A 26,954-nucleotide genomic window follows, 5' to 3' on the forward strand; every position below is an offset into this window, starting at 1 on the left:
TCGATTTATTGCGTCCCGTTGGGACGCGATAATCGATCCCCGAATCGACGCTCTTACTCCACCAGCGGAGGTGGGAGTAAGCGCCGTTGACGGGAAGCCGCAGAGGTCGATTTTGCCGCCATCCTCACAGCGGGGTAAGTCGGCTGCGATACATCGAATTCAGCTATGCTATTCGCGTAGCTGAATTTGCGTATCTTAAATCGACCCCCCCCCTATAGTGTAGATGTAGCCCTAGTCTCTGCTTCTAGCACGTGAATGCGTGAGGGGTAAATCTGGAAGCCTCAATACAGAGCTGTCCACAGTCAAAGGCTTTGACAGAGGCAAGAGGGAGCTCCTGGTTCTAAGTGCCTCCTGCCTCAACTACTGACTTCAAGCACTGAATCCCAAGTGCATCAGTAAGTCAGTCCTTGGTGGAACAGGGGTGCAGGTCTGAGATCCCAGCACTCAGCTGTCTTGACTGAATCAAACTTTAGTTTTGAGGGGTTTCCTTCAAAACAGTGAGTTTGCCTTATACTAGACTTACAGGAGTCTCTCTGGAATGCCTCAAAGAGGGGTTGGAATGCCCTACATTTTCTTCACTGCTGTAGAGAATGTCTGCAGAGATATCTGACATATCTGCACATTGTGGTTGGCTGAGACAGTTGACACAACAAACAAGGCAGGAAAGATCTGCATAAAGTAGACTCCTCTCATAGATCTCTACTATATGTTCTGGCCTATGGTATTTATCCAACTATCTGAGAAACAATGGCAGCCAAACTTCAAAGAGAATCTTCCCTTTCCCCACTCTCCCCACCAGCTTCGCTGTCTAGTTTTACAGGGCTTAGGTCACAGAGAAATTTTACTGAAAAATAAATTTCAGGGGGGAGGGATAGCTCAGTGGTTTGAGCATTGGCCTCCTAAACCCAGCATTGTGAGTTCAATCCTTGAGGGGGCCACTTAGGGATCTGGGGCAAAAATCACTACTTGGTCCTGCTAGTGAAGGCAGGGGGCTGGACTTGATGACCTTTCAAGGTCCCTTCCAGAGATAGGATATCTTCATTAATTTTAAATTAACTCTTCATTTAGGACAAATAGGGCAAGATTGTTTTTCTCCAATTTCCAAAGCAAAGTTAGTTAAATTAAGCTAAAAAATAAAATAAAACTCCTCTACCTCAAACCAGCTTTATACAGATTTCCATATAAATGAATAAATGAACAAAATGAATGAGCAGGATTTAAGAATGAGTCTGACTAAAGACTGGTAACATATGTCCTCACTTTCCTAATGAGACATTTGGATAACAACCTATATAAATAGATAACTATAAGCAGAAAAAAAGTTGACAGACATGTAAACAAAAAACAAACAAGAGAACAAAAGGCTGGTGAAAAGAACAAGAAGTTAAAGGCCTGAGTTAATATTGCACAACACAGGAAACTATAGAACTGGTAAAATTAAACATGATGGTAGATTTGCCAGTATTGTATCCTGAAAAATAAAAGTCAAATGTGTAATTCACAACTGGTGTAGCTCTATCAATGGTAAAAATGGTGTAAGCAGTAGTGTAGAGAGGGCACAGCCTTTTTTTTACCATTCAGTAGGATTCAATAACTGTGGTAAAAATACATGTACCCCATCTACACTACATTTTCCACTGTGCTACCACCAGTAGAGCTGCACTGACACTGAAATATGCATCCAATTTTTTTATAACCTAGGCAAGACCTTAGATTTAAGAATGTGTGGCAGCTGTTGGCAAATGCTAATTTTTTATGCTGATTGTTGCAGATGACCATAACAGAAAGATATTATTAGTTAACTGTGCTGATGTAAAAATACTGGAAAACAGCTGGAGAAGAGCTAATACTATTAGCATCTTTTAAAATAGAGTTGGCACTATTTACAGACACACTAATGATAGGAACATGGAGTGGGAAATGTCCCCTTTTAAGTAATATTATCAAAGGAATTACATGTTCTTTTTAAAGATTCTTTGAAATAAATTTAGGCTTATCTCAGCAAACTATCCTATGGACAAAAAGCACATGAAAAGATAATGTGCACATTTATTTCATAATTCCCTAAACATTTATTTCATAATTCCCTAATCCATTCATATTCAGTATAGGTTTTTCTAATGGGAATCACAACATCAGAATGTGCTATCCTTATGGTGTTATCCCCAAATTAAGAGTGTTTTACAATATTTGTGTTCTTTGCAGTTTTATGATATTATTAGCATTTATGTTATGAAGTAGTTTCCATCAGCTAAGTGAAATAGATAATCCCATGCAGCTTCAAACATCATAAAATGGTCAAGAGTTTACTATCACACTAATATAATGTGAGTAATAAATAACTTTCAACTGAAGCTACAGGGTCTAATTGCTTAACTAACATGTTGATTTTAGGAAACAAAGTATTTGCTTCAAACTCTCTTATACTAATCAGTACTTCTGTTATCAAAAGAGATGGTACTATATAGAGATTTACAAGGTGCTTGAATATCAGGGTGAGTTGAGGATGTTCATCACCTTGAAGGATTTGCTCAGCAGTTTGCAGGACTAGGCCCTTAGTGAGTAATTAGACAAAATCTTCCCTAGTTTAAATCAGTGGAATTATACACAGGGATTAATATGGCCCAGTCTATATTGCAGAATTTGGCTATAGGGATTACAGCATTTTGTTACATGTGGCATGCATCTTAGAGAAGTGAAAGGCAAGTGACAAGTCATCTCTTTGATTGTACAGTGTCACCAGGATTTTTGACAGGACACAGCCTAGATGGTATGAAACAGATGGAAAGCTGGTGTGTGACACAGACTTCACTTTAGGGTGGCTACGCCTGTAAACCACTAGGCAGACTCACCAGCTGGGGTAGTCAAAGTAAAGTCCACACTCTCAAGTTCATTTACACACTCCTTTCCTCAGGGCCAGTTTTATTAATAAACAGAAGATGCAAGAGTCTTAAAATATCATAAAACATTAAGTAACAGAGTGCACTGCTTGCAAGCTGGGAAGGAAAAGGACACACACTTCCAGCTAAGTAACTCTTTGTGCTTGTCCCCTAAGCCTCCTGCCTTATAAAACACCTTCCTACACAACCATTCCCCAGCCCTCATATTCCCAAGACTACACTAGGAACCTTCTTTTACAGAGTCTCCTGCAGGCAGTCACATGTCTTTGATCAGGTGACCCCTCACCATCATATGCCCTGTCCAGAGACCATAACTTTCAGCCACGCTACTACTCCTCATTCAGTCACCAAGCCTGCACAGCTCACCCATCTCTGAGCAGTATATTCAGAGTTGTCTTCAAAATGACCTGTAGAGTTGAGTCCTTCCTCCCAATTGGTTTTTAAACTCCTATATTTAAAAAACAAGGTATATTCCAGTTTCCCTGGAGACCAGACTACCAGAAGGCAGGTCACCTCAGAATTCTAAGCAGCTTTTAGGCATACTTCCATTCTGATTATAATAATCACTATAATACACATTTTCATATATTTATTATCCTTTGTTATATGACTGTTATTTATGGTATTTAAGTTGAGGAGCAATTGAGCTGTTTCATTTACATTATTATACTAGTTGTAAATTTTAGTATTATGCATGGGTATCCAGCACATAGGAAAGGCACCTATCTGCAGTTTTTAGAAATAGAAACAAAGAATGAATATTGTTCCACTATAAAGATAACAAAGATCTATACCAGAGGTGGGCAAACTATGGCCCGCGGGCCACATCCAGCCCGCGGGACCATCCTTCCCAGCCCCTGAGCTCTCAGTCGGAGAGGCTAACCCCCGGCCCCTCGCCTGCTGTCCTCCCTCCCCCGCAGCCATGCTGCCGTGTGGGGAGCACTCTAGCCCACCGCTTGTGCCAGGCTGCATGGCTTGCGCCTGCCCACCTCCCAGGCTTTCCAATAAGCCAGTCCTGCCACTCTGAGTGGCATGGTAAAGAGGCTGGGAGCAGAGGGGCTGGATAAGGGGTAGGGGATTCTAGGGGGCAGTCAGGGGACAGGGAGCAGGGGGCGGTTGGATAGGGGGTGAGGTCCCAGAGGGCAGTCAGGGGACAGGGAACAGGGGGCTGTTGGATGTGGCAGAGGTTCTGGGGGGGGGCAGTCAGGGGATGGGGGGGTTGGATAGGCGTGGGAGTCCCAGGGGGCCTGTCAGGGGGCAGGGATGTGGATAGGGGTTAGGGCAGTCAGGGGACAGGGAGCGGAGGGGAGGGGTTGGATAGGGGGCGGTACCAGGAGGGGGCGGTCAGGGGACAAGGAGCAGGGGGGGGGGGGTTGGATGGGTCAGGGATTCTGAGGGGGGCCAGGGGGCGGAAAGTGGGAGGGGGCGAATAGGGGGTGGGGGCTAGACTGTTTGGGGAGGCACCGCCTTCCCTACCTGGCCCTCCATACCATTTTGCAACCCCGCTGTGGCCCTCGGGCCAAAAAGTTTGTCCACCCCTGATCTATACAGTCATGGTTCATGGCACAGGTCTCACTGAAGTTAATTGACATATTTGCATATATGATCTGAGAGCAATATGTGGCCACAAAGCTGCAAAAACCAGAGATAAATTAGAACGCACTGACGCATCAATGCATTTTGCATCGAGTTTGCACAGGTGTAAATGACCAAGCTGTATACAGTGGAGAATCAAGCTCACTATCCTCTGTTTGACAAGTGAGAAAACTGAGGCAAAAGATTGAGGGCTGGATTGTCTTCTCACTTATACTAGGGTAAAAATCAGGAGCAACTCCACAGAAGTCAATAGAGCTACACTGGTGTAAAACCAGAGGTTAATAAGAATCAGCATCTAACAGTTGCTCAAGACCACAGAGGGAGTCACTATAATTTTATATGACACTATTGATCCCAAAGTGCTTTACATGTACATAGGCATCATTTCACCTGTTAGTGAAATATAGTCACCTGTTAGTGGTAGAACTCACCTGTAAGTGGAACTTGTGTCTAAAAGAAAACAGCAATACTACAGAACAGTTTAAAGTGTAGTGTCAACTGCTTTATTTAGGTGGTACTGTTACTGTAGCAAAACCTGACATTTTTCTACTCTGTCCCTCCCAATTGCTGTCTAAATCCAATACATCTCAATGGAGCTTTAAAAAAAAAATCCCATCTCTACTCTCCAAGTAATGCTCTCAAATGGTTTAGGGCAGGAAGCACAGAATATTGTTTTGCGATTTGAAACTGCAGCAGGAATTTTGATAAGCAAAACATAATTATCAAGCTGGAATATGGCAAGGATAATGGGCCAAATTCTGCTCTCTGCTGCATTAGTGTTAATTCGGAGTAACTCTTCTAAACTCAGTTCCTCCTACTCTTATCTCATGGCACATTTTTATCTTTAATAACACAGTCATCAGGACAATGGTCTGATTTGAAAGATGGCACTGCCATGGCACAGCACTACTTCTGGGGTAGAAGTACGAAGAGCGAAGAATGCCATGTTCCAAATACAAATTAAAGAAAAAACAAAAACAATTTCCCTCTCCCCTCCAACAACCATTCAGAGCATGGATAATCTTATTCCAGGTAAGAGATTGAATTGTTTTCCTGAAAGCACCAATAAAGCAATTAAAATAGTGGTTGGAACCCAACCCGGAACATCTTGTTCAAGTAAAACTCCCAGTAGAAAATCCATGGATGTTTTGACTGAGTAAAGAGTGCAGGACTGAGGCCCTGATTTGTAACACTTATAGCAATGTCTATTTCACTCCGCGGAAAGAAAAACCTCTATAATTTTGCTGGCAGATCTTACACATATGGGATCTGATCCTGCTCCATTTAAAGACAATAGCAAAACTCCCATTATCTTAAATAAGAGTCAGATCAGGCCCCCTGTGAGTTGAAATTCTGGCATGACAGGCTGATAGCCTTCTTTGAATCTCTTTGTGTTTATGAGCTGGAGTCATACATGCATATGTATAGCTGATTTCTTGAGAGCAGGAGTGAGCCCATAATATAATTTTAATGAGGGTTTATTGTTCCCCAGAGTTCTGAATGGTACCGAACAAACTTACAAGCATTGCTTACTTCTTGCCTAGAAGGTTTGCTTTTCTTTGTAAGACTGAAAGCACCCATTAGTCTTGCAATGAAGTGTAAGATGAAAATGGTTGTTGAAAACGTGCTCCAGGAAGGTGGCAGAAAGTCTTAAATCTTCCAGGAGAAAGAACTAACAAAGATGTTGGGGAAAAAATGAGCCAGCTTTCTCAATATGATCACAGTTTCATTCTAAACATGTTTTTGAGAAGAATGTGAGGGTCACTGAGGTAGAAAAAGGGTTGGGAATCATGGAATCAATTCAAAGAACATTTGAAGTCCTGGTTGCCTAAAAAGCACCGTAGAGAAAGAGAAAAATGGCAAGTAAATGAGACATGGATTGAACCCCAAAATGACATTTCCCCCCACAGAATGTAATAGTAAGAGAGTGAAAGCAAGAACTGAGCGCTCAGATATATAATTTACTGTAAAACAAAACTAACCAAAATAGTTGTCTTGTACAAAGAGGGGAGTATCCTATTCTTTGAGAAGACATTCCTGTCAATTGGAAACCATTTGGTCAAAAGGCAAACAAATTTACAACCTACCATTTGCAGTATATTTACAACTTACAATTAAAGATGCCTATCAAATATTTTGTACAAAGCATGAATCACAATAACTAACAATTATATATAACATCCATAACATAGCATGAAAGAAAATAATACAGAATGTTAAAGCAAAATAGATATTATAAAGCTGCATCCTAGAATTAGTGTAAGCACAGTTGGAGGTAATAAATATGGTTTTACAGCTAAGGTGGTGTCGTCTTCTCTGATACTTCGGATACATGTTATTGGTTGACAGAAAGCAAGGATTTCCTAGGAATTTCCTTAACGAGCATGAACATTTATTTTCATATAACAAAAACAGACAAAAACAAATACCCTTTAAACACATGAGCTATCATATTCTACAAGCATCATGTGTGTGGAAATAATTGTATCTCCTAAAATTCAGTAAAGGTGCAGGCAATTTTGTAATAACTTAAAATTAGAATAATTATTTGAATTACAATGTTTGCATCAATATTGAGGTCTATCCCCTACAAAACAAAAACAACAACCCCCTGGAATCCACAGAACAAAAAGCAGCGGGACTCGGGCAGGCTTAGGCTTCGGTCCCCCTTTCTGGGGTCGTGTAGTAATTTTTGTTGTCAGAAGGGGATTGTGGTGCAACGAAGTTTGGGAACCCCTGAATCTTGTGGACCTTGGAACAATGAATAACAATAAAAACAATAAACCCTGTAGGCATTTCAAAAGTGGGTGGTGTGACGTTGTGCAGTCTATATGGTTTTATAAAAATATAAGTGAATATAATGTAACTGGGATATGCTTCATGCAAAAGGTCTCTTGTAAGGTATCATTACAAAGCTCATAATCTACTGAGTGTGATCATCCTATTTGTAGAAATGTACCACTCTTGTATCTAAAACTAGAAATATAAAACATAACTCTGAGGGCCTATTGTAATTATGTAAAGTGTGGTTCATTAAGGATGGTTTGGAATCTTGATGACTCCCATTGTCTTCAGATGGCTGTATTTACCTGTGAGTCTTCCTGTATATGTGTGTGCTGGCAAGTGGGCAATGAAGTCTTGCAGTGACATGTGATCATGTCACCTGAACTGGAATCCGTCTTTAACCTGGTGCTTTTCCAGTGAAGGGAGATGGAAACCCAGAGGGACAAAGGGTTCCCGCCTTATGCAAAAGATATATAAAGGGGTGGAAGAGAACAAGGGGGGAGAGGAGCCATCATGAAGAATCCCCTAGCTATCACCTGAGCTGCAACAAGAGCTGTACCAGGGGAAAGAATTGTGCCCAGGCCTGGAAGGTGTCCAGTCTGAGAAAAAACTTACTGAAGCATCTCTGAGGGTGAGATTATCTGTATTCAGTTTGATTAGACATAGATTTGCGCATTTTATTTTATTTTGCTTGGTGACTTACTTTGTTCTGTCTGTTACTACTTGGAACCACTTAAATCCTACTGTCTGTATTTAATAAAATCACTTTCTATTTAGTAATTCACTCAGAGTATGTATTAATACCTGGGAGAGCAAACAACTGTGCATATCTCTCTATCAGTGTTATAGAGGGCGAACAATTTATGAGTTTGCCCTGCATAAACTTTATGCAGGGTAAAATGAATTTATCTGGGTTTAGACCCCATTGGGAGTTGGGCATCTGAGTGCTAAAGACAAGCAAACTTCTGTGAACTGTTTTCAGGTAAACTTGCAGCTTTGGGGCAGGTGATTCAGACCCTGGATCTGTGTCTGGAGCCAGACGGGAGTGTCTGGCTCATCAAGACAGGGTGCTGGAGTCCTGAGCTGGCAGGGAAAACAGGAGCAGAGGTAGTCTTTGCACATCGGGTGGCAGCTCCCAAGGGGGTTTCTGTGATCCAACCCGTCACAGGTGGTATCCAGGAATAATCTGAGATAAACTCTTACTGTGTATTCCTTACATGGCAGCTGTGCTCCCTCTTATGCAACTCCAAAACCTGCAGAACATGCAGGTGAGAGAGGAGTACTCCCAAGCTACTACTCTCAGTTCTCTATCTCACAATGGTTTGTGCAGGATACCCAGTAGAACCAATCAGTACAGCACTTGCATTTGGTTGGCAGTGAATTATGTGCATGGAGAATGGCCTCTTACTCTAGCATAGCGTTTCTCAAACTGGGGTCTGCAAGGGTACTCTGGGGGTCCTCGGGCTGCACTGATCAACTTCTCCCCCTCCCTCCCAGTGCTTCCTGCACACCAGGGAACAGCTGTTCAGCAGCATGCAGGAGGCGCTGGGATGGAGGGGAAGGAGTGGGGATGGGGTGCACTTGGGGAGGGGGCAGAAAGAGGTGGGGAAGAGGAGGGGCAGAGGTGGAGCAGAGGCAGGAGGAGGTTGGGTGGTGGCCAGGCCTTGGGGGAAGGGGTGGAGTGGGGGTGGGGCCTCAGGCTGAGGAGAGGGCTTGGGGGTCCACAGCAAAATTTTAAATCAAACGGGGAGCCTTGGGTTACTAAAGTTTGAGAACCACGGCTCTAGCAGAAAGACTCTCCCATAGTGTTCTCATACTAGTTTAAGCAACAGCATGCTGCTTATCACATATGCCTGGAATACACAAACCCATTTTTCTCTTCAATATGTATCTACATACGTGCACAGTGGAGTAACTCCCCTCTTTACACAACCAAAGTGAATTGGGGATTTTACCACTAAGTAGCAGCCTATTCTATTCAGGTTCTTGTACTGCACCATGATATCTGAGTGACAGTGCTTCAAACCGATACCTCTAACCTCAGCCTGCATTTTTTTCTCTTTGTTCAAACTTACCATATAATACCTTCAGACCCAATTCAATAAATATGTCCTTACAAAAGAAATCTGTAAGAGGCTGTGGAAGCCACATAAAACAAAACATTGATTTTCTGAGATATACAAAGGTTTAAATCAAGCCCCTAGTTTATCACAAAATTTGAAGAAAAAAATCAATGTCTCTGTCTTTGCCTTAATAGGGTGGAAAAAATCAGTTGTGACTAATATAAGATATTCTACTTTTGAGCTTTCATAAATAACTGTACATTGGCAACAAACTTATGAATAACGTAGTCCAATTGCCTTTCATATTTGTTGTAATGTTTATGTATGAGTTTAAAAATAATGAAATAGTGCCATATCTGCTAATAATGAAGTTGGTCCTGGCACAACTGATAATACTAGAGCAGGACCAAGCCCTTCATCCTGTAGTCATGTTCAAGAAATAGTCCATTGAAACCAGTAGTATTTTGGGCGCATAAGAAATGCTTGATCAGGTCCAGAGAGAGCTTTGTGTGAGTAAGAAGTGCAAAAAAGACTCAGTCCTCCTCCCATTGAAATCAAAGGCAGAACTTACATTGATGTTAATGCGGGAGCTGGCCTAAACAAAGTAAATGAGAATATACATCTAAAGTACACTATGGCATGGGAGACATTCACTATAAACCTGATCCTGTACTTCTGACCCATGAAGCAAAACTCTCCTGGACGTCAGTAGATGATGGGTCTGTGTAAGTAGAAAGAATTAGACTCTGCGGTCCCAATCCAGCATGAGTAGTCCCACTGACTTCAGTGGAGCTACTCACATGCTTAAAATTAAAGGTGTTTAAAAGCTGTGCCAGATTAGGGCTTAGATGAACATTACTCAATGCAGGAAAGAACAAATGAATATGATTGTTTAGAGAGTTATCTGAGTTCAGAACATGCACATCAAATCACAAGTATAGGGTAAAGAAAGAAAGAAATAGACAAAGAGGAAATCTGAGTGTTCCTACAGGTCCAGAAAATATTAATTTTTGTTTTCAGTCATCTAACAATATCTTTATAATATGAAAATCAACAACGACATTTAAACTTGTCTACCATACATGAAGAGTATAATTTCCCCATAATATTGTGAACAAATTTTTGCTATGCAGAGTTCAACCTAAATGTACAGTTAAACAAGAGACTAGAAAACCACTGTGAATTAATTAGCAATGCAAATTAAGAACAATGCAGCATTTAAAAATTGTATCTACATATTATACTGGGGGAATTATTGCAATGTGAGCACTACATTAAGTATTTAAATTGCTTGAAATACACAATTATCTGATAGTAATGTACCACAAAATTAGCCTGTTAAATAGTGATTAAACATTGTTCTTCCTATTAAAGGACCTTTTGCTGCTTTTCTGAGCAGACAGTAGCTTCTGACAGTAAAGTAGTATGATACTATGTTGCAGGGAAGAAAAGTCCATACTGAACTTGTGTGTATTTTTCACTTCTTTTCTCATAAAAAGAGAGTGGAGTCATTGACGGGTGTGAAAGCTAGGTAAGCAAATTACCAAAATACCCAATGACTTTCTTCCACCAGTTATTACTGGTAAGTCTGAAGGGGTGTGTGTGTGTGTGTGTGTGTGTGCTCATGTTTGTATTACCATTACTTGTTTTTCCTTGTTAACACATGCTGGAGAAAAATGTTGCTCCTTAGCTGTTATTCGCACCCCCATGGAACACCTGACTAGTAAGACAGCTGTATCGATCACAATCGATCATTAATTCAAAACAAGTCAGATACATCTTTTACCATTCAAATCGCAAGGGGGAGGGTGGGAAATGTGCTCAGCTCCCATTAAATTCTCCCTACATCCAAGCCACCCACAGAAGTCAGCATCTCGATGAGCTCAAAAGGTTAAAGGTAATTCCTCGTTCGCACAGTTTGGGCGCCACCTAGCTGTAATTAGGGCCCTGCACATTCACATAGGGCACCGGCCCCACACGCTCCGGCTGCCCATGGGCTGGGGCTGCGTTGCCCTTGCTGAGCGGTAGGAGGAGAGGGGTTCGCTTGATTCTGTTGCCGCTGTTCGCATCCCCTTGCTCCAGCGGGCTCCTTCGGCTGCAGTAGCGCCGATAGGGCAGGACCCAGCGGGGAGCAGAGGCGGCAGTTCCCCTCGGCGCCTGGGCGTGTGCAGCCAGCGGCAGGTTCTGCGGCCAGGGCCATGCGTGCCGGACAGACAAAAGCCTGGGCGAGCGAGGCGTGAGGAAAGGCGCCCAGAGGAGGAGAGGGAGGCGCGTACGTACAGATCCATCTTGAAGGGGTTTTGCCTGCTGCTGCCGCCGCCGCCGCGCCAGGCTCGCCGAGATCACCGGGCGCCAGGGGATGCCAGCTCGCCTCCTCTTCCAATGTTTCACTGGGGCAAGTGGAAGAAAAGGATGGGAGCGACCACTTCTTCTTCCAAGAGACCCGTGTTCGATGAGAAGGAGGATGGTGAGTACTGTGCGGTCCCGCACCCGGCTGCCCCCGCCAGTCCTTTCCCGGGCGGTCAGAACCTAGCGAGGTGCACACCCAGAGCCCCCCGGCTCGGCCCGCACCCAGGGGCCGAGGGTGATCGCAAGTCACAGCGGGAGTTGAGAAAGGCAACTTTTATTTCACAGGGATCGGCTTTGCTTTGGGAGTGAAGAGAGCTAGGACGGATCCTTTCTGACGGGAAATTCTTTAATCAATTACAGGCACCTATCTGGGGGAGAGACAGGCTCCAGGAACTTGGAGAAAGAGTTGTGAGAGGTGTGTGTGTGTGAATGAAACAATTTTAAATTCTATTGAGGTGGTGTTTGTGTAAAGCAAACTTATGCTTATGGTTTGACAGTAAGTGCACCATGGAGAACAGGGAAGGCAAACACACTAAAATAAGATTTACCGTTGAAAGTGTCACAACCCCCCACTTTATTTCTCCGGGCTGAGAGACGATCACAAGATGTATGCAGCTGATATGGCAGAATCCCTAGCGTGCACACACGTGGTGGGTCATCTGTTGAATTTCCAGTTGCCTGACTGGTGCTGGAGAGAGCAGTTCTGCTTTAGCGATAATTGGATTTGTCATTTATAATGTGTAAACCTATAATTTATATAATATCTTGCAGTAGACCCATGAATACGGGGAGAAAGTTAACCTGTGTGGATCATAGACTGCTCCCCAACCCGAATTCTCACCTTTGCCGCTGTCTGAGCCTTCTGTCCATAGATTGTGAAAGTCTTATATTGGTGCTGTGCTTTTTCCTCTTGCATCATTAGCACGCAGAACATGTTTACCTGTCTGAGGAGAGGGGAGGTGGTACAGTGATTTTAAAATTTAAATGGAAAAATCAAAAGTTAAAAGGAAGTGTGCATGTAATAGACAACATATTAAAGAGATGTTGGAACTATATTTGTTGCCTTTCAGGTTGATGAAGCATATGCAGGATTTCTAAGACAGCATTTTGACACAGTTTTAGTGTCATGAACTTGGATGTTAGAATATTAGGAAATATTTTTTTGGAGTTATTGGCCATGTGAGAGAACGGCTTTCACAAAACCATCAACATGAATGTTTCTGTTGTTAAACCAATGCCTCCAATACATACATATGCACTATAGGTGGCAGAATGGGGTGTGCTTTGTTTGCCTCATCTGAGTAGTTTTCTTATCTAGATAGGGGGTGGGGGGTGCTATCTTACAGTGATTTGCTTTGGGGGCAGGCTCTAACTGAAAAGCTATTTTGGCAGTATTGAATCACAGAGTTAATGTGGTCTTCCTTCACCCCCATCACAAGAGGAGCTCTCCTAGTGGGAGATTCACAGTCAGGAAGGTCTTGCACAGAGATTGCTGGAACTCTGGTTGGGTAGAATGAGGGGGCCAGCACTACCTTGTCATTTCAATCTAGGACCAAAATGTGAACAAGTTTGACTTCCAATTTACAGGATCTAGGAATACTGTGTAATTTCAGTCTTGTCATCTCAGCTTTCACAGATAAAAGGATGGATTAAGTACTCAAAGCTGACACATCTGATAAACACATATTCTGTTAAGTAGCTGGGCAATGTGATTTTCACCATTGCTATTTGCATGCAGTGTGATAAGCAAGAATGAGCATAATTAGAACCCAATCCGGCATGGTCATTCAAATATGGAAATCCTATTGATTTCAATTGGAGTGACTGACACAGGGTTTGCAGGCCCTCTGTAAAGATAGGGTAGTTGTTAAGAAATAATGCCTCGTTTAAAAGAACAGAGAAGGAAAACAGAAGTTAATGATGAGGCTTCTTTGCTATAACTAAAAATATGAAGCTTCAGCTTCTGGTGACACATGACATTCTGTGACTACCATGAATAAGAGCAAAGCTCAGAAGATTGGACAATGGTGAGTATAAGTTAGAGTGCAATATCATAAAATTACATTCACTTCTGTTAAGATGATCATACATTACTTCTTTACCTTGAGGGACAATAAGTTTGAATGTTAAGTCACCTTGAAGTACTGTATGCTTGTCTTCATCACTAATATCTGTTTAATATTGTTCCAGATCTTAATACTGTTGATCTCAAAGAATTTTTAGCTGCCAAATTCTTCACCGATTTACACCTCATGGAGTTCCAATGAAGTTTAATAGGTTTAAGGCCACACAAAGGTCCTGATTCAGAAAGGTACTTAAGTGCATGACTAAGTTTGAGCACATGAGCGCTCATGCTCATACGTGTTTAAGTATCTTGATGAATCAGGACCAGAATATGACCCTAATTTTCTTTTACTCCCTGAATAACTATTTTCAAGCACACCAGCAAAGGTTGTTTTCCTTGTATGTGACAATGTTTTACATCTTTATAAACTCGTTAATAACTGCTAAAGTTGTCAGGGTGAAATAGTGGCTCATTGAAGTCAATGGCAAAACTCCTGATGTCAGCAGGGCTAGAATTTCACACTAAATACATTAGGTTCATATTATTATTATTATTATTATTATATATATTGTGAACCCTCAGGGCACAATTTTGCCTTTATTTACGTGAGTTGTTACAAGGAGGAGGGAGAAAAAAATATTGTTCTTAACCTCAGAGGATAGGACAAGAAGCAATGGGCTTACATTGCAGCAAAGGAGGTTTAGGTTAGGCATTAGGAAAAACTTCCTAACTGTCAGGGTGGTTAAGCACTGGACTAAATTGCCTAGGGTGGTTGTGGAACCTCCATCATTGGAGATTTTTAAGAGCAGGTTAGACAAACACCTGTCAGGGATGGTGTAGCTAATACTTGGTCCAGCCATGAGTGCATGGCACTGGACTGAATGACCTCTCAAGGTCCCTTCCGGTCCTATGATTCTATGTATTTCTATTGATGTCACCTGTGTAAGTGAGGTCAAAATTGAGGCTCTACTTTTGGACTAAAACAGTGGTTTTTAATCTTTTTTCAATTTGCATACCGCTAGCTAATTTCAAATGGAGGTGCAGACCCCTTTGGAAATCTTAGACAGTCTGCAGAGCCCCAGGGGTCCATGGTCCACAGGTTGAAAACCACTGCTCTGTAAGATATACTAAGTATGAGAAAATTATATTAAAAAAGTAGCTAGTGGTTATTGGCTAACAAGCCTTTACTAGCCATTCAAAGTAATTAGCATTGAAGAATTATTAACACTGGCATCTCTTTCATATTATTAAGGAGTACAGAATGTAACTATTAGAATGCTACAGGTAAAACATGAGGGTAGGGGACTGGACTTGATGACCTCTCGAGGACCCTTCCAGCCCTAGAATCTATGAATCTATGAACATTACAACTAGTTACTAAGCAGTGTTGTGATGTGACTGGAATGTAAAGTAAGAGTGGTGTTGGGACTGATATTGCAAAATCCAGTAAAACCTAGTACATTCAACTGATTAGCTGTGTATGGGCCTGCCTATGTGGCTGCTGTGTCCATGGAACTCCCATGAACTCTATTAGAATTTTTTGATTTAGGTAGCTGCGGGATTGGAACCATAGAAACACACTGTGCCCCATTTTGAATGTTAAGAGGTAACAAAAGCAATGAGTAAGACAATTGTAAAATGCTTTAGAAAGTCAGCCTCACAATATAGTTTAGAAGGCATTTTTTTCTGAACAGACTCTATACCTTTAAAGAGAAAAGTAATGTTTCCAAGTGAGGAAACATTGCCAAAGAATGATTATAAATAAAAAGGGTACTTACAAGCAGTGTTTTTATAATAGAATAGATGTATAAACATTTTTTTTTTTTTTTAGTATTGCCTGTTTTTTCCATCATTGCTTGTTAGTATATTCAGAGCAATTACAGTGTTGATCTGGTGCACTCATATTTACTGGCACAGCATGGTTGCTATGGAGATCTCTTAAAACATTCCGATTACTTCCTGAAATAAAGAGCCAATTAATATTTCAATTTGATGTGAGATGTCGTCAGTAATTCTCCATATATTATCACAATTGTCAGGGTTTTTTTTAAAAAGGGCAAAAAGTAGACTGGTATATGTTTCTAATGACAAAATTATATATATGACAAGCATAATGAATTAAAGACATAGTTGTCTAAAAATCAAAGGTGAAAGCTTACTATAAATACAAAAACATCGTATTTTGCCGGTTAATACAAAGTTCAAATTTTTCCTCCAATGAAACCTGAATATTAGATTTTAAGGCCAGAAGGGACCATTGTGATCATCTAGTCTGACCGCCTGCATAACATTGGTCATAGGTCTTCCTTGAATTAATTATTACTTCAGGTCCAATAGCTGTGGTTGAACCAGAGCATCTCTTTTAGAAAAGATATATTCCTAATTTTAAAAAGTGTCCACTGATGGAGAATCCAGCAGAACACTTAATAATTTGTTCCAGTGCTTAATCACACTCCCTGTTAAAAAAATATTATGCAGTATTGAAAGTCTGTCTAGCTTCAGATTCCAGTCACTAGATCTTGTGATTCTTTTGTCTGCTAGACTGAAGAACTCTCAACTGTCCTATTTGTTTCCCACATAGATACTTATAGACTGATCAAATTATTCTTTAACCTTCTTTTTGATACACTAAATAGATTGAAGCTCCTTGAGTTTTTCACTAGAAAGCATATTTTCCAATCCTTTAATTATTCTTGTGGCTCTTCTCAAAAAACTCTCTCCAATTTTTCCAACATTTCCCCTTAATTCTTTATACCAGAACTAGATGCTGTATTCCAGTAGCAGTCACACCAGTGACAAATACAAAGGTCATATAAGCTCCCTACTCCTACTTGAGATTTTCCTGTTCATACATCCAAAGATTGCATTAGTCCTTTTAGCCACAGCATCACACGGGGAGCTCATATTTGGCCAATTTTCCACCATGACCACAAAAATCTTTTTCCAGGATACTTTCCCCCAAATAGGAAAATCAGCTAATATTACTTAATAAATTTGTGTGTAGCCCAAGAAAAAACATGTTGTTGAATTTAATCTAAACTGATATAGAAGTGATAAGGCAACTGCTTTTGATAAATCCACATTTTAGTCTTGCCCTTGATTATAACACGCATGTATCCCTGTTCATGTTTACTGGTCTAACCTTTGAAATGCTTCACAGCATTTCAATGTTATGCTCCAGCTATCTGTAAAGTTGGTCTTGAAAAGAAAGAAGTGTTCCTCATGCTTTGTGATTATTTACAAAAGCCAACAGACAGAACACATCCATAGAGCAGTTTTCCCCACTGCTCTGAAATTGTTAGATTTAAGAGCTATTATTTGTATAGAAAACTGCTTTGGCATCTATGATGTTTTCTAAAAATGTAGCAGCTTTAGCTACTTGTTACAGCCTTCCATCTGGAGATGCTTTTCAATGATAATTTTCTGACAAGAAACAAGGTCTTTCCCAAATTGAACTGCACCATATATAGTATATTTTAGATTAATCAGAGGTTATTAATTGGCATAGTCCTATCTGACATGAACTCAACATTGTCAGGATTTCTAACTAATCTGATGCAAACGCTCCTTCCCCCTCGAAATTGTTTTAAAAAATGAGGTGTGGGAGACATTACCCAGAGTACAATCTGGACTGATGAACAGCTGTGTCCCCTCAATTCTCTAATCTGGGATGCCTTTTACATTACTTTGCCATGAGAACAACCACTCCTGGCCTGCTTACACACAGCCTCCTCCCACTTATACTTTATAAATGCTATAACCAGCCACTCATGAATTGTACAGCAGGGCAACACAAACAAACTCCCAGTTCCAGACTTCCTCCATAAATGTTGCATCCTGTACAGTCCAGAACCCTCCTTACAATACAGGCTCATATCAAGTCCATCATTTCATTAATAGAAACTCATATGCACACATCCTGTTATCCCAAATGCTTCATCAAGCACATTGGTTTAGATAAAACAATGAAAAAAGTTTATTAACTACAGAAAGGTAGTTTTTAAGTCATTACAAATAATGAGGCATAAAAGTCAGAATTGGTTACAAAGAAATAAAAGGTAAAACACAACTAATACCTAATTTAACAAGCTAAGTCAATTCAAAGCAAAGGTTTTTCTCACCACAAGTTCCAACAGTCTTACTGGCTGAATCTTTTAGTCAGGGTTCCTCCCCAGTCCAGTGCTGCTTCCTTTGTTCTTCAAGTGTTGTTGATTCTGTGGGTAGAGAGAAAGGGAGAGATGGTTTGGGACATCTGCTCTCTCCCCTTATAGTCATTTCTCTTGCCCAAGAATCTCCAGGTGAGGCTCAGGAGACAAAGTCTGTGTGGATAGGAACCTCAAGCTGCTTTTTTTGTCAAACTGTAGATTTTTTTTTTGACCCACACCATCTCTCCTGCCAAAGAGTGGTCACTTAATCAGGTGGTGGTCCATTTGAACTCATTGACACTCAACTGAGGCATTAGTTAGCCTTTTGTCTCTGGGTAACAGGTTTGTGATTGCCCACCAGACGGGGTGCTGAGAGCCATTGAAACAAACTGTAAACCCTGTATATAATGGAAACCACTTCAGGTCCGGGGTTGCAGCAACATCCCCTGCTTCCCAAGTTCTGGAGGCATAACTGCTGGAACATGCCTCAGTAATATCACACAGTGGAATCTTATAACTTTACATACAATGTTGCCACATATATTTTACCAAGGCAATAATGATTAGCAAATCATGGGTTTTCAAATGACACCTCATAAGGCATACTTTGTACAAGTTTTACCACAGTCCTATAAAAGGGGTGAGCATAGGGGTACAGGCTGTCACAATATGAGTCTTCCATCCTTTACAGTGAATCCAATTGTTTTTGAAGTAAAGAAAGTTACAAGAAAATACATGGGACTCCACATTCCCTAGCATGCACAAACAGGAAAAAATATAACACTTAAGTGTTTAAAAAAAATTGCGGGTTGCAAAATGAAGCACACAAAGGTTGGGAAATGTCAGGATTAAGGTTGTCTTTACAACCTTCATTCAGTCTCCCTGTGCTCATGCATTATGATACAGTCTTAAAATTACATGATCACGTTTTTCTACAGGACCTCTGGCTTCAACCTTAACCTCTCTGTGCTTCTGATTCCTATCTGTACCTATCAGAAGTTTTCAAAGGCTTATAACTTGACCAAATTTGGGAAGTTTTTCCATAGGAAAAACAATATGCACATCTTGACATTGGGACCACTCGCTGCCCGCCCACCAAGTTTGGAGTCCCTACTCCAAAACATGGAGGAGCTAGCGCTTTTCAATGAAACAGTTGTAAGAATTTTTAATATGGACAAAACATCATTGTGACGTTGTGCAGTCTATATGGTTTTATAAAAACTTGATAATAAGTCAATATAATGTAACTGAGATGGTTTTAGAGAAAATACGGTAATAAGTGAATGTAACGTAACTGGGATATGCTTCATGCAAAAGGTCTCTTGTAAGGTATCATTACAAAGCTTATAATCTACTGATCATCTGATTTGTATAAATGTACCACTCTTGTATCCAAAACTAGAAATATAAAATGTAACTCTGAGGGCCTATTGTAATTGTGTAAAGTGTGGACCATTAATGATGGTTTGGAATCTTGATGACTCCCATTGTCTGCAGATGGCTGTATTTACCTGTGAGTCTTTCTGTATATGTGTGTGCTGGCAAGTGAGTAATGAAGTCTTGCAGTGACATGTGATCATGTCACCTGAACTGGAATCCATCTTTAACCTGGTGCTTTTCCAGTGAGGTGGGGGTGGAAACCCAGAGAGACAAAGAGTTCCCGCCTTATGCAAAAGATATATAAAGGGGGGAAGAGAACAGAGAGGGGAGAAGCCATCATGAAGAATCCCCTAGCTATCACCTGAGCTGCAACAAGAGCTGCACCAGGGGAAAGAATTGTGCCCAGGCCTGGAAGGTGTCCAGTCTGAGAAAAACTTACTGAAGCATCTCTGAGGGTGAGATTATCTGTATTCAGTTTGATTAGGCATAGATTTGCGCATTTTATTTTATTTTGCTTGTGACTTACTTTGTTCTGTCTGTTACTACTTTGAACCACTTAAATCCTACTGTCTGTATTTAATAAAATCGCTTTCTATTTAGTAATTCACTCAGAGTATGTATTAATACCTGGGGGAGCAAACAACTGTGCATATCTCTCTATCAGTGTTATAGAGGGCGAACAATTTATGAGTTTGCCCTGCATAAACTTTATGCAGGGTAAAACGGATTTATCTGGGTTTAGACCCCATTGGGAGTTGGGCATCTGAGTGCTAAAGACAAGCACACTACTGCGAACTGTTTTCAGGTAAACTTGCAGCTTTGGGACAGGAGATTCTGACCCTGGATCTGTGTCTGGAGCCAGACGGGAGTGTCTGGCTCAGCAAGACAGGGTGCTGGAGTCCTGAGCTGGCAGGGGAAGCAGAAGCAGGGGTAGTCTTTGCACATCGGGTGGCAGCTCCCAAGGGGGTTTCTGTGATCCAACCCGTCACAATCATAATTTCCCCTAATGTTGTTCTTAGAAATGCTGAACCAATTGCATAAATTTATTCTTATATATGGCTGAGACTGACAGGAAAATTTTAGCTTGAATGTTTAAAGTTTGGCAAAGTTATAAGCAACTAAAGACAGGTTTTTATAAGTAGTAGTGTTGGGCAACCTTAACTATAGGAGGTGCTGCCTGCAGTACCTATAACAGAATGAGATATAAAAATTAACAGTATTTATTGTGTTTAACAGGGCACACTCCACCTCCATTCTTAGATGCTGTAGGAACTCTCAGACTCACTGTGTAGAGTAGCAACTGTGTGTGATTTAGTTACATTCCCATTCTCGGTATAGTCCCATTCAGCAACATTGTTACCATGTTTCTCTACCTTCAGCCCCTTCCCACAAGGCCAGGGAAGAACAGAGATGTCCTTTCCTTGAGTTTCTTGTTCGCACTGAGCTCAGTCGGCTTTACTTGCTCCCTTCCTATGTCCTTTATACCCCTCAGTTGATGGCCTAATTGGCTCACCCAGTCTCCCACCCTAATTAGCCAGTTAGCTTACACATCCCTGTCCGCTTTCTCCAGGGTGCTGACTGAAGCCTGAGTGCCAGCTCCCTACACTGTCACAGTGTTTTAATATGAAATTATCTAAAAATGAACTGAAGAAGAACCGTAAAGTGAATTTCCAGCGTGGCTTCTCTAACAGCATCAAAATGGCTAGCTGAAAGAAAGTCAGGGACATATCAATACATTTGGTGTAATCGATTTAGCTGTCCATTCCTTTGTTTAAATTGAAATTATTAGGTATGAAGGCTTTTGTCTTTTGGGTACCACATTTGAGGAATACAAATTGAAATTAGAAATTGCAACTGGTCTAAGGGCTTTTAAAGCTAACATCTAATTTTTGCTGTTACACTTAGGAATTGCCTTGTTCTTGGGTCTGATCCCAGATCCACTGAAGTCCCTAGGACCTTTATAGTTGAATGGGGGGGTAAGATCAGGTTTGTCTCCAGCTCATCTTATTAATACCAAAATTATCCTGTCTAATAAAGAGCCCAGTCATGCACTCCACAGGCACAACTCTTATTGTCTACTCAGAAAAGCTTTCACTGTAGTCAATACTACAGGAATAATCCTCAAATTAGGTTATATAGAATTTAGGGCTTTTTTACCCTCAATCAGTATTTTAATTCCTTAAGCCAGGAAGTTCTGGTAGAATCCACCTTACTGGAATAATTAAAAAAAAATGACCAAGGATTGTCTATTAGGATAAGAAGCTAGAAATGTCAGGCCGGTGAGCATATCCCATAAATTTGATTTCCTGCCTTTGTAGTTGGAGGAAGAAGTGGCAGGCAGCAGTGCTTCTAGGCCTGTTTCATCTCCTTAGAGGCTAGCTCACCTTCTGAACATTATAGATCTTTGCTGTCTACCACAATTGTACAGATTTTTTTTTTAATAAATATGTGGGGACGGGGATACTGAGAATGAGCCTTTTCTCCTTATAACAGAAATAGCTAAATCATTTTTAAATATTGAAAAATATAGGTTTGGATTTTGAAAGAAGACCAAGGGAGTTAGATTCCCAAATCTCACTGAATTGCAATGGAAGTTGGGTGCCTGGCTCCTTTGAAAATCTCAGCCTTAGTCCCTTTACTTAGATTTAACTTCTTAATGCAACATTTAAATATGGTTTTCTCCTCTCCTGAGGAAGGCAGCCATTTGAAACTTCTGGCAGTCAAACCTTTATACCACACCATGTATCCTCTCTCCTGTATCCATCATATCTATATAGAAATATAAAATTGCAATAAAAATCTAATTTCTGAAAAGTCTAGCTGCATGGATGACTGCTATCAGTGCTCTGGTTGAGAAATATCATTATTCTACAATAATTATTCCTATGTAAAGGGAAGCAGCATTAAGCATCTTGATGGCGTTTTCATGACTGTTTGTCTAGTAAAAGTTAAAACACTTGGGAGTCTACAGGACCCTAAAGGTGCTTAAAGTCTGTAAAGTAGTGTTTGAAAAAAATGGCATTTACTTTTCTCACTGGCAGTCACAGCTGAAATTTACAATAGTTTTAACAGCCATGCTGCCAGCTGCTACAGTGCTGCTCCAATCCCCATGGAAACAGACCTGAAATTGCAAAACATGGGGTAAGGTGCTTAAAATAATCTCCATTTTAACTTTGAACAAGGTACTGATGATCTATAGGTTTGTATACGCATCAGCATATTCTTATTATATCTTTGTAGTAATCTTGGGAGAAAAACTCAAGTGGTTTGAGAAGTCATCAGGGGGTGTATGTAGATTTAATATTTGCAAGTGTTTTACCTTTATCTCCACTCTTCTTCCTTACACACCTCCATATGCTCTAACTCCTCCTCTGGATTTGATCCTGTCTGCTCCAGCCAGGTGTTGAGAAACTGAAGCCACTGGAGGTGAAGCTTTAAATCCTTGTGGAGCTTGTGGATCCACAATGAAATCAGGCTTTGTTTCTGGACTCCTTCAACAGCTGTGTCCCAAGAGCAGCTACATCATGCTGTGTTGCCAACTGACAGTTTTATCATGAGTATTGTGATATTTGGTGTTTTTCATAAAGCCCCAGCTCTTGGAGTCAATTGATCATGGCATTTTAAAGTAAGTTTCTGGTCCTCACAGTTGTGGAGAAAAGCTGGAAAATGTAATCCAAGTGCATCCTAATTGCTCAGGAACCAGAAGGCAAAGAAACTTAGCACCTTGCAGGATCAGGTCCTTAGATAGTAAGCCTTTTGGAGATAGACCTTGCCTTTTTACATTGTGTGAAAAGCACTGTTTGCTTACAGCTCTAACTACTACCACCAACGCTGATGTGGCTGAAGGATATTTTAGGAATTTTTAATGAAAGTGTCATATAAAGGGTCAGATTTTCAGCTTGCAGATTCTATTTCAGTATGTGCAAAATAGCATGTGCCCAAATTTCCGCCCACACTTTGCACTACACCTGTATGTGTAAATCCTTACATGTTAGCATTTGCACTGAGTCCAGTTGGTGTTGTGGGTGCAGTGCTACCACTCGCACATGCACATATAGATGTTAGATTATGTAAAGATTGAGTGTATTAGAATTTTGGACAGATGTTTTAGCTTGCAAAGTGCAGGCTCAGCTTTCTGTTTGCCAGTTTTGCATGCTCAGAAATAAGTGGAGGGCAGTTATCAGGTAGATGCCTAGATGCAATATCATTCTTTGCTTCTGCTTACTAATGAAACACAAAAGTGACAGCAAAAGAGGAGAAACACTTCAGAGGTGTTTTTCAAAACTATGGTTTGATTTCAGGACAGTTTTGAACAATATTTGGTGGAGGACTATGGGACTAGGTGGAGAGATTGTGACAGATGTAATTCATCATGCGGTTTTTAGTGTGTTTAATGTGTTTGATTTATCAACATGAAATATAAAGCATAACATACATATTTTTTAAAAATTTGTACTTCAAAACTTCAATAATTGTGAAATATGCTTGATACATGACTACAGCCAAGACTAGAGCAGACAATGGGGTTTTTGCAATGTTCATTTTACATACATATTTAATGGATATATTCATTTAAAAAAATCAGTGTTAAAGGAGCTGGTTGAGATCAACAAAATCCAGTTAAGGATGACATAGCACAAAAATGATTTTACTTAACTTACCTAGCCTTGACATGACATTTTAAATTGTTAAGCTGCCTCAGCTATAACATCTAGCTTGCTGTTTATATGACAGGCAGGAGATAAGTCTGATTCACTAGATGACAGAGTACAGGGAAAAATCCAAAAGGATGTTTACCACATTTTTACCAATAAGATTGTAGTATGCAGATGAACTAAAGTGAATTGTCTGATAATTGACTGAGTTACCCCTTATGTTCTAATCCTACCCATGGAACCAGAGCTGAGTTGTTCATAACTGACTTGCAATCAGAATCAAGTTTGAAGCAATCGAAAGATATATCTACATTTAAACTGTTGCAGCTGTAGTGCTTCAGTGTTGACACTACTTACACGGACAGGAGGGGTTCTCCCCGCGGCGTAGGTAATCCACCTCACCGAGAGGTAGTAGCTATGATGATGGAAGAATTCTTCCATCAACTTAGTGCTGTCTACACTGGGGGATATGTTGGCATAACTACATCTCTCAGGGGCGTGGATTTTTCACACCCCTGAAACATGTAGCTATGCCTGATGTAAGTTCCCAGTGTAGACCAGCTCTAAATATATTTTCTTCAGTTTTTTGCAGACTTTGTCACTTCTATATTGCTCAAAAATATATTTTGGAAAAATTCAGGAATAAGATGGAGAAAGGAACATTTTGGAGAAGGTTTCCATGAAAACGAGATCTTTTTCTTTTTAAAACATTGTGATATTTGGAGCACAACTAAGGAAAACTGAGAATAAAAGCAATTCACACAATCAGAAGGGTCTGAAAACACCACAAAACACTTTAAAATGTATGTTAATAGTGCTAGTTCTACACCTCTTATTCTGCAATATAGCTGCTCTTGGGGAACAGCTGTTAAAGGGGTCTAGGAACAAAGCCTCATTTTTCTGTGGACCCTTGGGCTTCACAAGGATTTAAAGCCATAACTCTTATATTCTCTGTAAGACTCTGACCCCTACCCTGTTGGGAACATGAATCAAAAACTCTGCAACAGGAACGTGATGGAGTTTCTTAACTATTTTTTCCCCTTATGTAGGAGACCGTATAGGGACATGAATATTATTAGGATTGCCTGAGGCCAGTAGAAGCACCCAAATCATAGCTACTGTACACCATTCTCCCATTCTTTTCTCCATGCTTCCTTCTATGCATCCCCCTGTGCCTAGAATTCTCTCCTGACATGGTCTGCCATCTCTCCATCCTCACCTCTTTGCTCTTTCAAACCTCACCTCCTTCAAATTTCTACTTAAAATGTGCTTCTTCTAGTAGGCGCATTCATCCTAGCCCTTCTTCTGTCCCCATCCTCGCCTGTATGAAGTCATCATGATGAGAAAGACAGAGAAGGGAAGGAAAAATGAAGGTGGACCCACAAGTCCCATACGGACTATCTCCACTCAGTTACTTGCTTTTATTGTCTTCCACCTCCATATCTCACCTAGATGGGTTGTAATGTCACTTGGGCAGGGGGAATGTCTCCTTATTTGTTTGGAAAACTCCTAGTCCATATTGGTAAGTAAATTAATAAGTTATTATTACACTTGTAATGCAACCTTTCAACTCATCACTGCCATGCAGTAGTTCTCTCTTTCTCCCCATCATTTAAGTTGTTAAGTTTTGTTAAGAGCAAGATGCTTTTATTTTTTAAAGTGTAATCAGAGTGAAATATTAAAGCAATGCACCCGTCACAAAGAAAGGTTAGGGCATATGTAATGAGTAATTATTTTTTCTTTTACAGGCAGGGAATTCTGATACAGTTTAATACAATGACTAATTGGGCAACTACAGAAACAGAACGAGCTCAGATATGCGAGAAGCAAGGCTATTTTATTGGCTTTTCATTTTAGAAATATCCGCCTAAATTCTTTGCTGACTTACACCTTGCTCAACCCCAGTATATTCAGTGAACCTGGCCTTTAGTATATTTTGTAGAGTACAATTCACATATCGACGCTGGAAAAAAAAATCTGAATTTTACTTACACACACACACGCGCGCACACACACAAAATCCACAGGAGTCGGTTAATGCTTTCACTGTATCAGTTACCCAGATTGATTAATTTGCTGCATATGTGTTCCTCCCATTGAATAACCAAGAAGGATCTGATACTCCACTCATTTACAGCAGTGTAATTCCACTGGTCTCCATAACAGGGGGGAAATGACGACAATAACACTGCAAGCTGAACTCCTACCAACTTTAAAAGCACTGTTTCCACTGCTGGGAAACTTTTGCCCTATAACAATACCTATGGGTATACTGTCTACCTCCTTCTCTCAGCCTACTGATGCCCACTTTCATTTACCCTTCCAGCCAGTCTCTGCCAAATAAGGAACAGACATGATGCAAGTAAAAAGTGAAGAAAACATGAATTGCCTTTCAAATGTGGTTGTAATGCAAAGGAAACATTTTGGGATGTTGTACTTTCTTGTTGTGAAAGTATATATAATGTACATTCATTAACAAGAAAAAATATGCACTCTCAATATGCACTTAAAAGGGACACTTTCAATGTTAACTGGCACAAAAATGTTCACCCCGCCCCCCGCAAAATAAGCACTTCAGCAACATGAGTTTTATTTGAGTGGCTAGACACCAATAAACCCAGCCTTAAGATCTGCTGCCAATGTGGAGTCCCTGTGTGACCATCATGTTATTCTGCTGCTCTGTCTGTCAGTTCTACTGTTGTGATGCATGTGGAGAGCAGGAATCACATTTTCAATCTTCTCCCATCCCACAACATGGATGTAGGGGCATATATTCTGAGTTTTATCCTGGTAATCGTACCGTGATTGGGTTGCCCATCAGTTGTAGCCCTCATTTTGGAGGGTTTGGCATTTATTCAGCATCAGAGGTTTTTTTAACAACCTAATTTTTTTAAGGGAGAGGATCAATCTATCTGTTTTGTCAGTGTTGTTCATGTCCTTTTCAAGGTAAGCCTAAGGTAAAATGTGAAATATTTAGAAATATATTTAAAAACAAAAGTGAGTTAGGAGCCTAAGTC

The 26,954-nt window shown here is 40.6% G+C and overlaps 1 protein-coding gene across 4 annotated transcripts in view; it reads left to right on the plus strand.

Annotated features, from left to right (window-relative positions):
* The first annotated feature begins 11,383 nt into the window (after positions 1 to 11,383).
* STK32C (serine/threonine kinase 32C) overlaps positions 11,384 to 26,954 on the plus strand; it is a 236,948-nt gene continuing 221,377 nt past the window's right edge. For 2 of the 4 annotated variants that reach the window (XM_054035296.1, XM_054035299.1), the window contains exon 1: positions 11,384 to 11,810. In XM_054035296.1, coding sequence (XP_053891271.1) covers positions 11,726 to 11,810 — 85 coding nt within the window. In that variant the 5' untranslated portion in view covers positions 11,384 to 11,725. Of the gene's footprint in view, positions 11,811 to 12,076; positions 12,108 to 26,954 lie in introns of those variants that run through there. The other 2 variants (XM_054035294.1, XM_054035300.1) reach the window with 2 other exon arrangements.

The sequence above is a fragment of the Malaclemys terrapin genome, chromosome 7 (assembly GCF_027887155.1).
Source record: "Malaclemys terrapin pileata isolate rMalTer1 chromosome 7, rMalTer1.hap1, whole genome shotgun sequence".
Taxonomy (NCBI): Eukaryota; Metazoa; Chordata; order Testudines; family Emydidae; genus Malaclemys; species Malaclemys terrapin.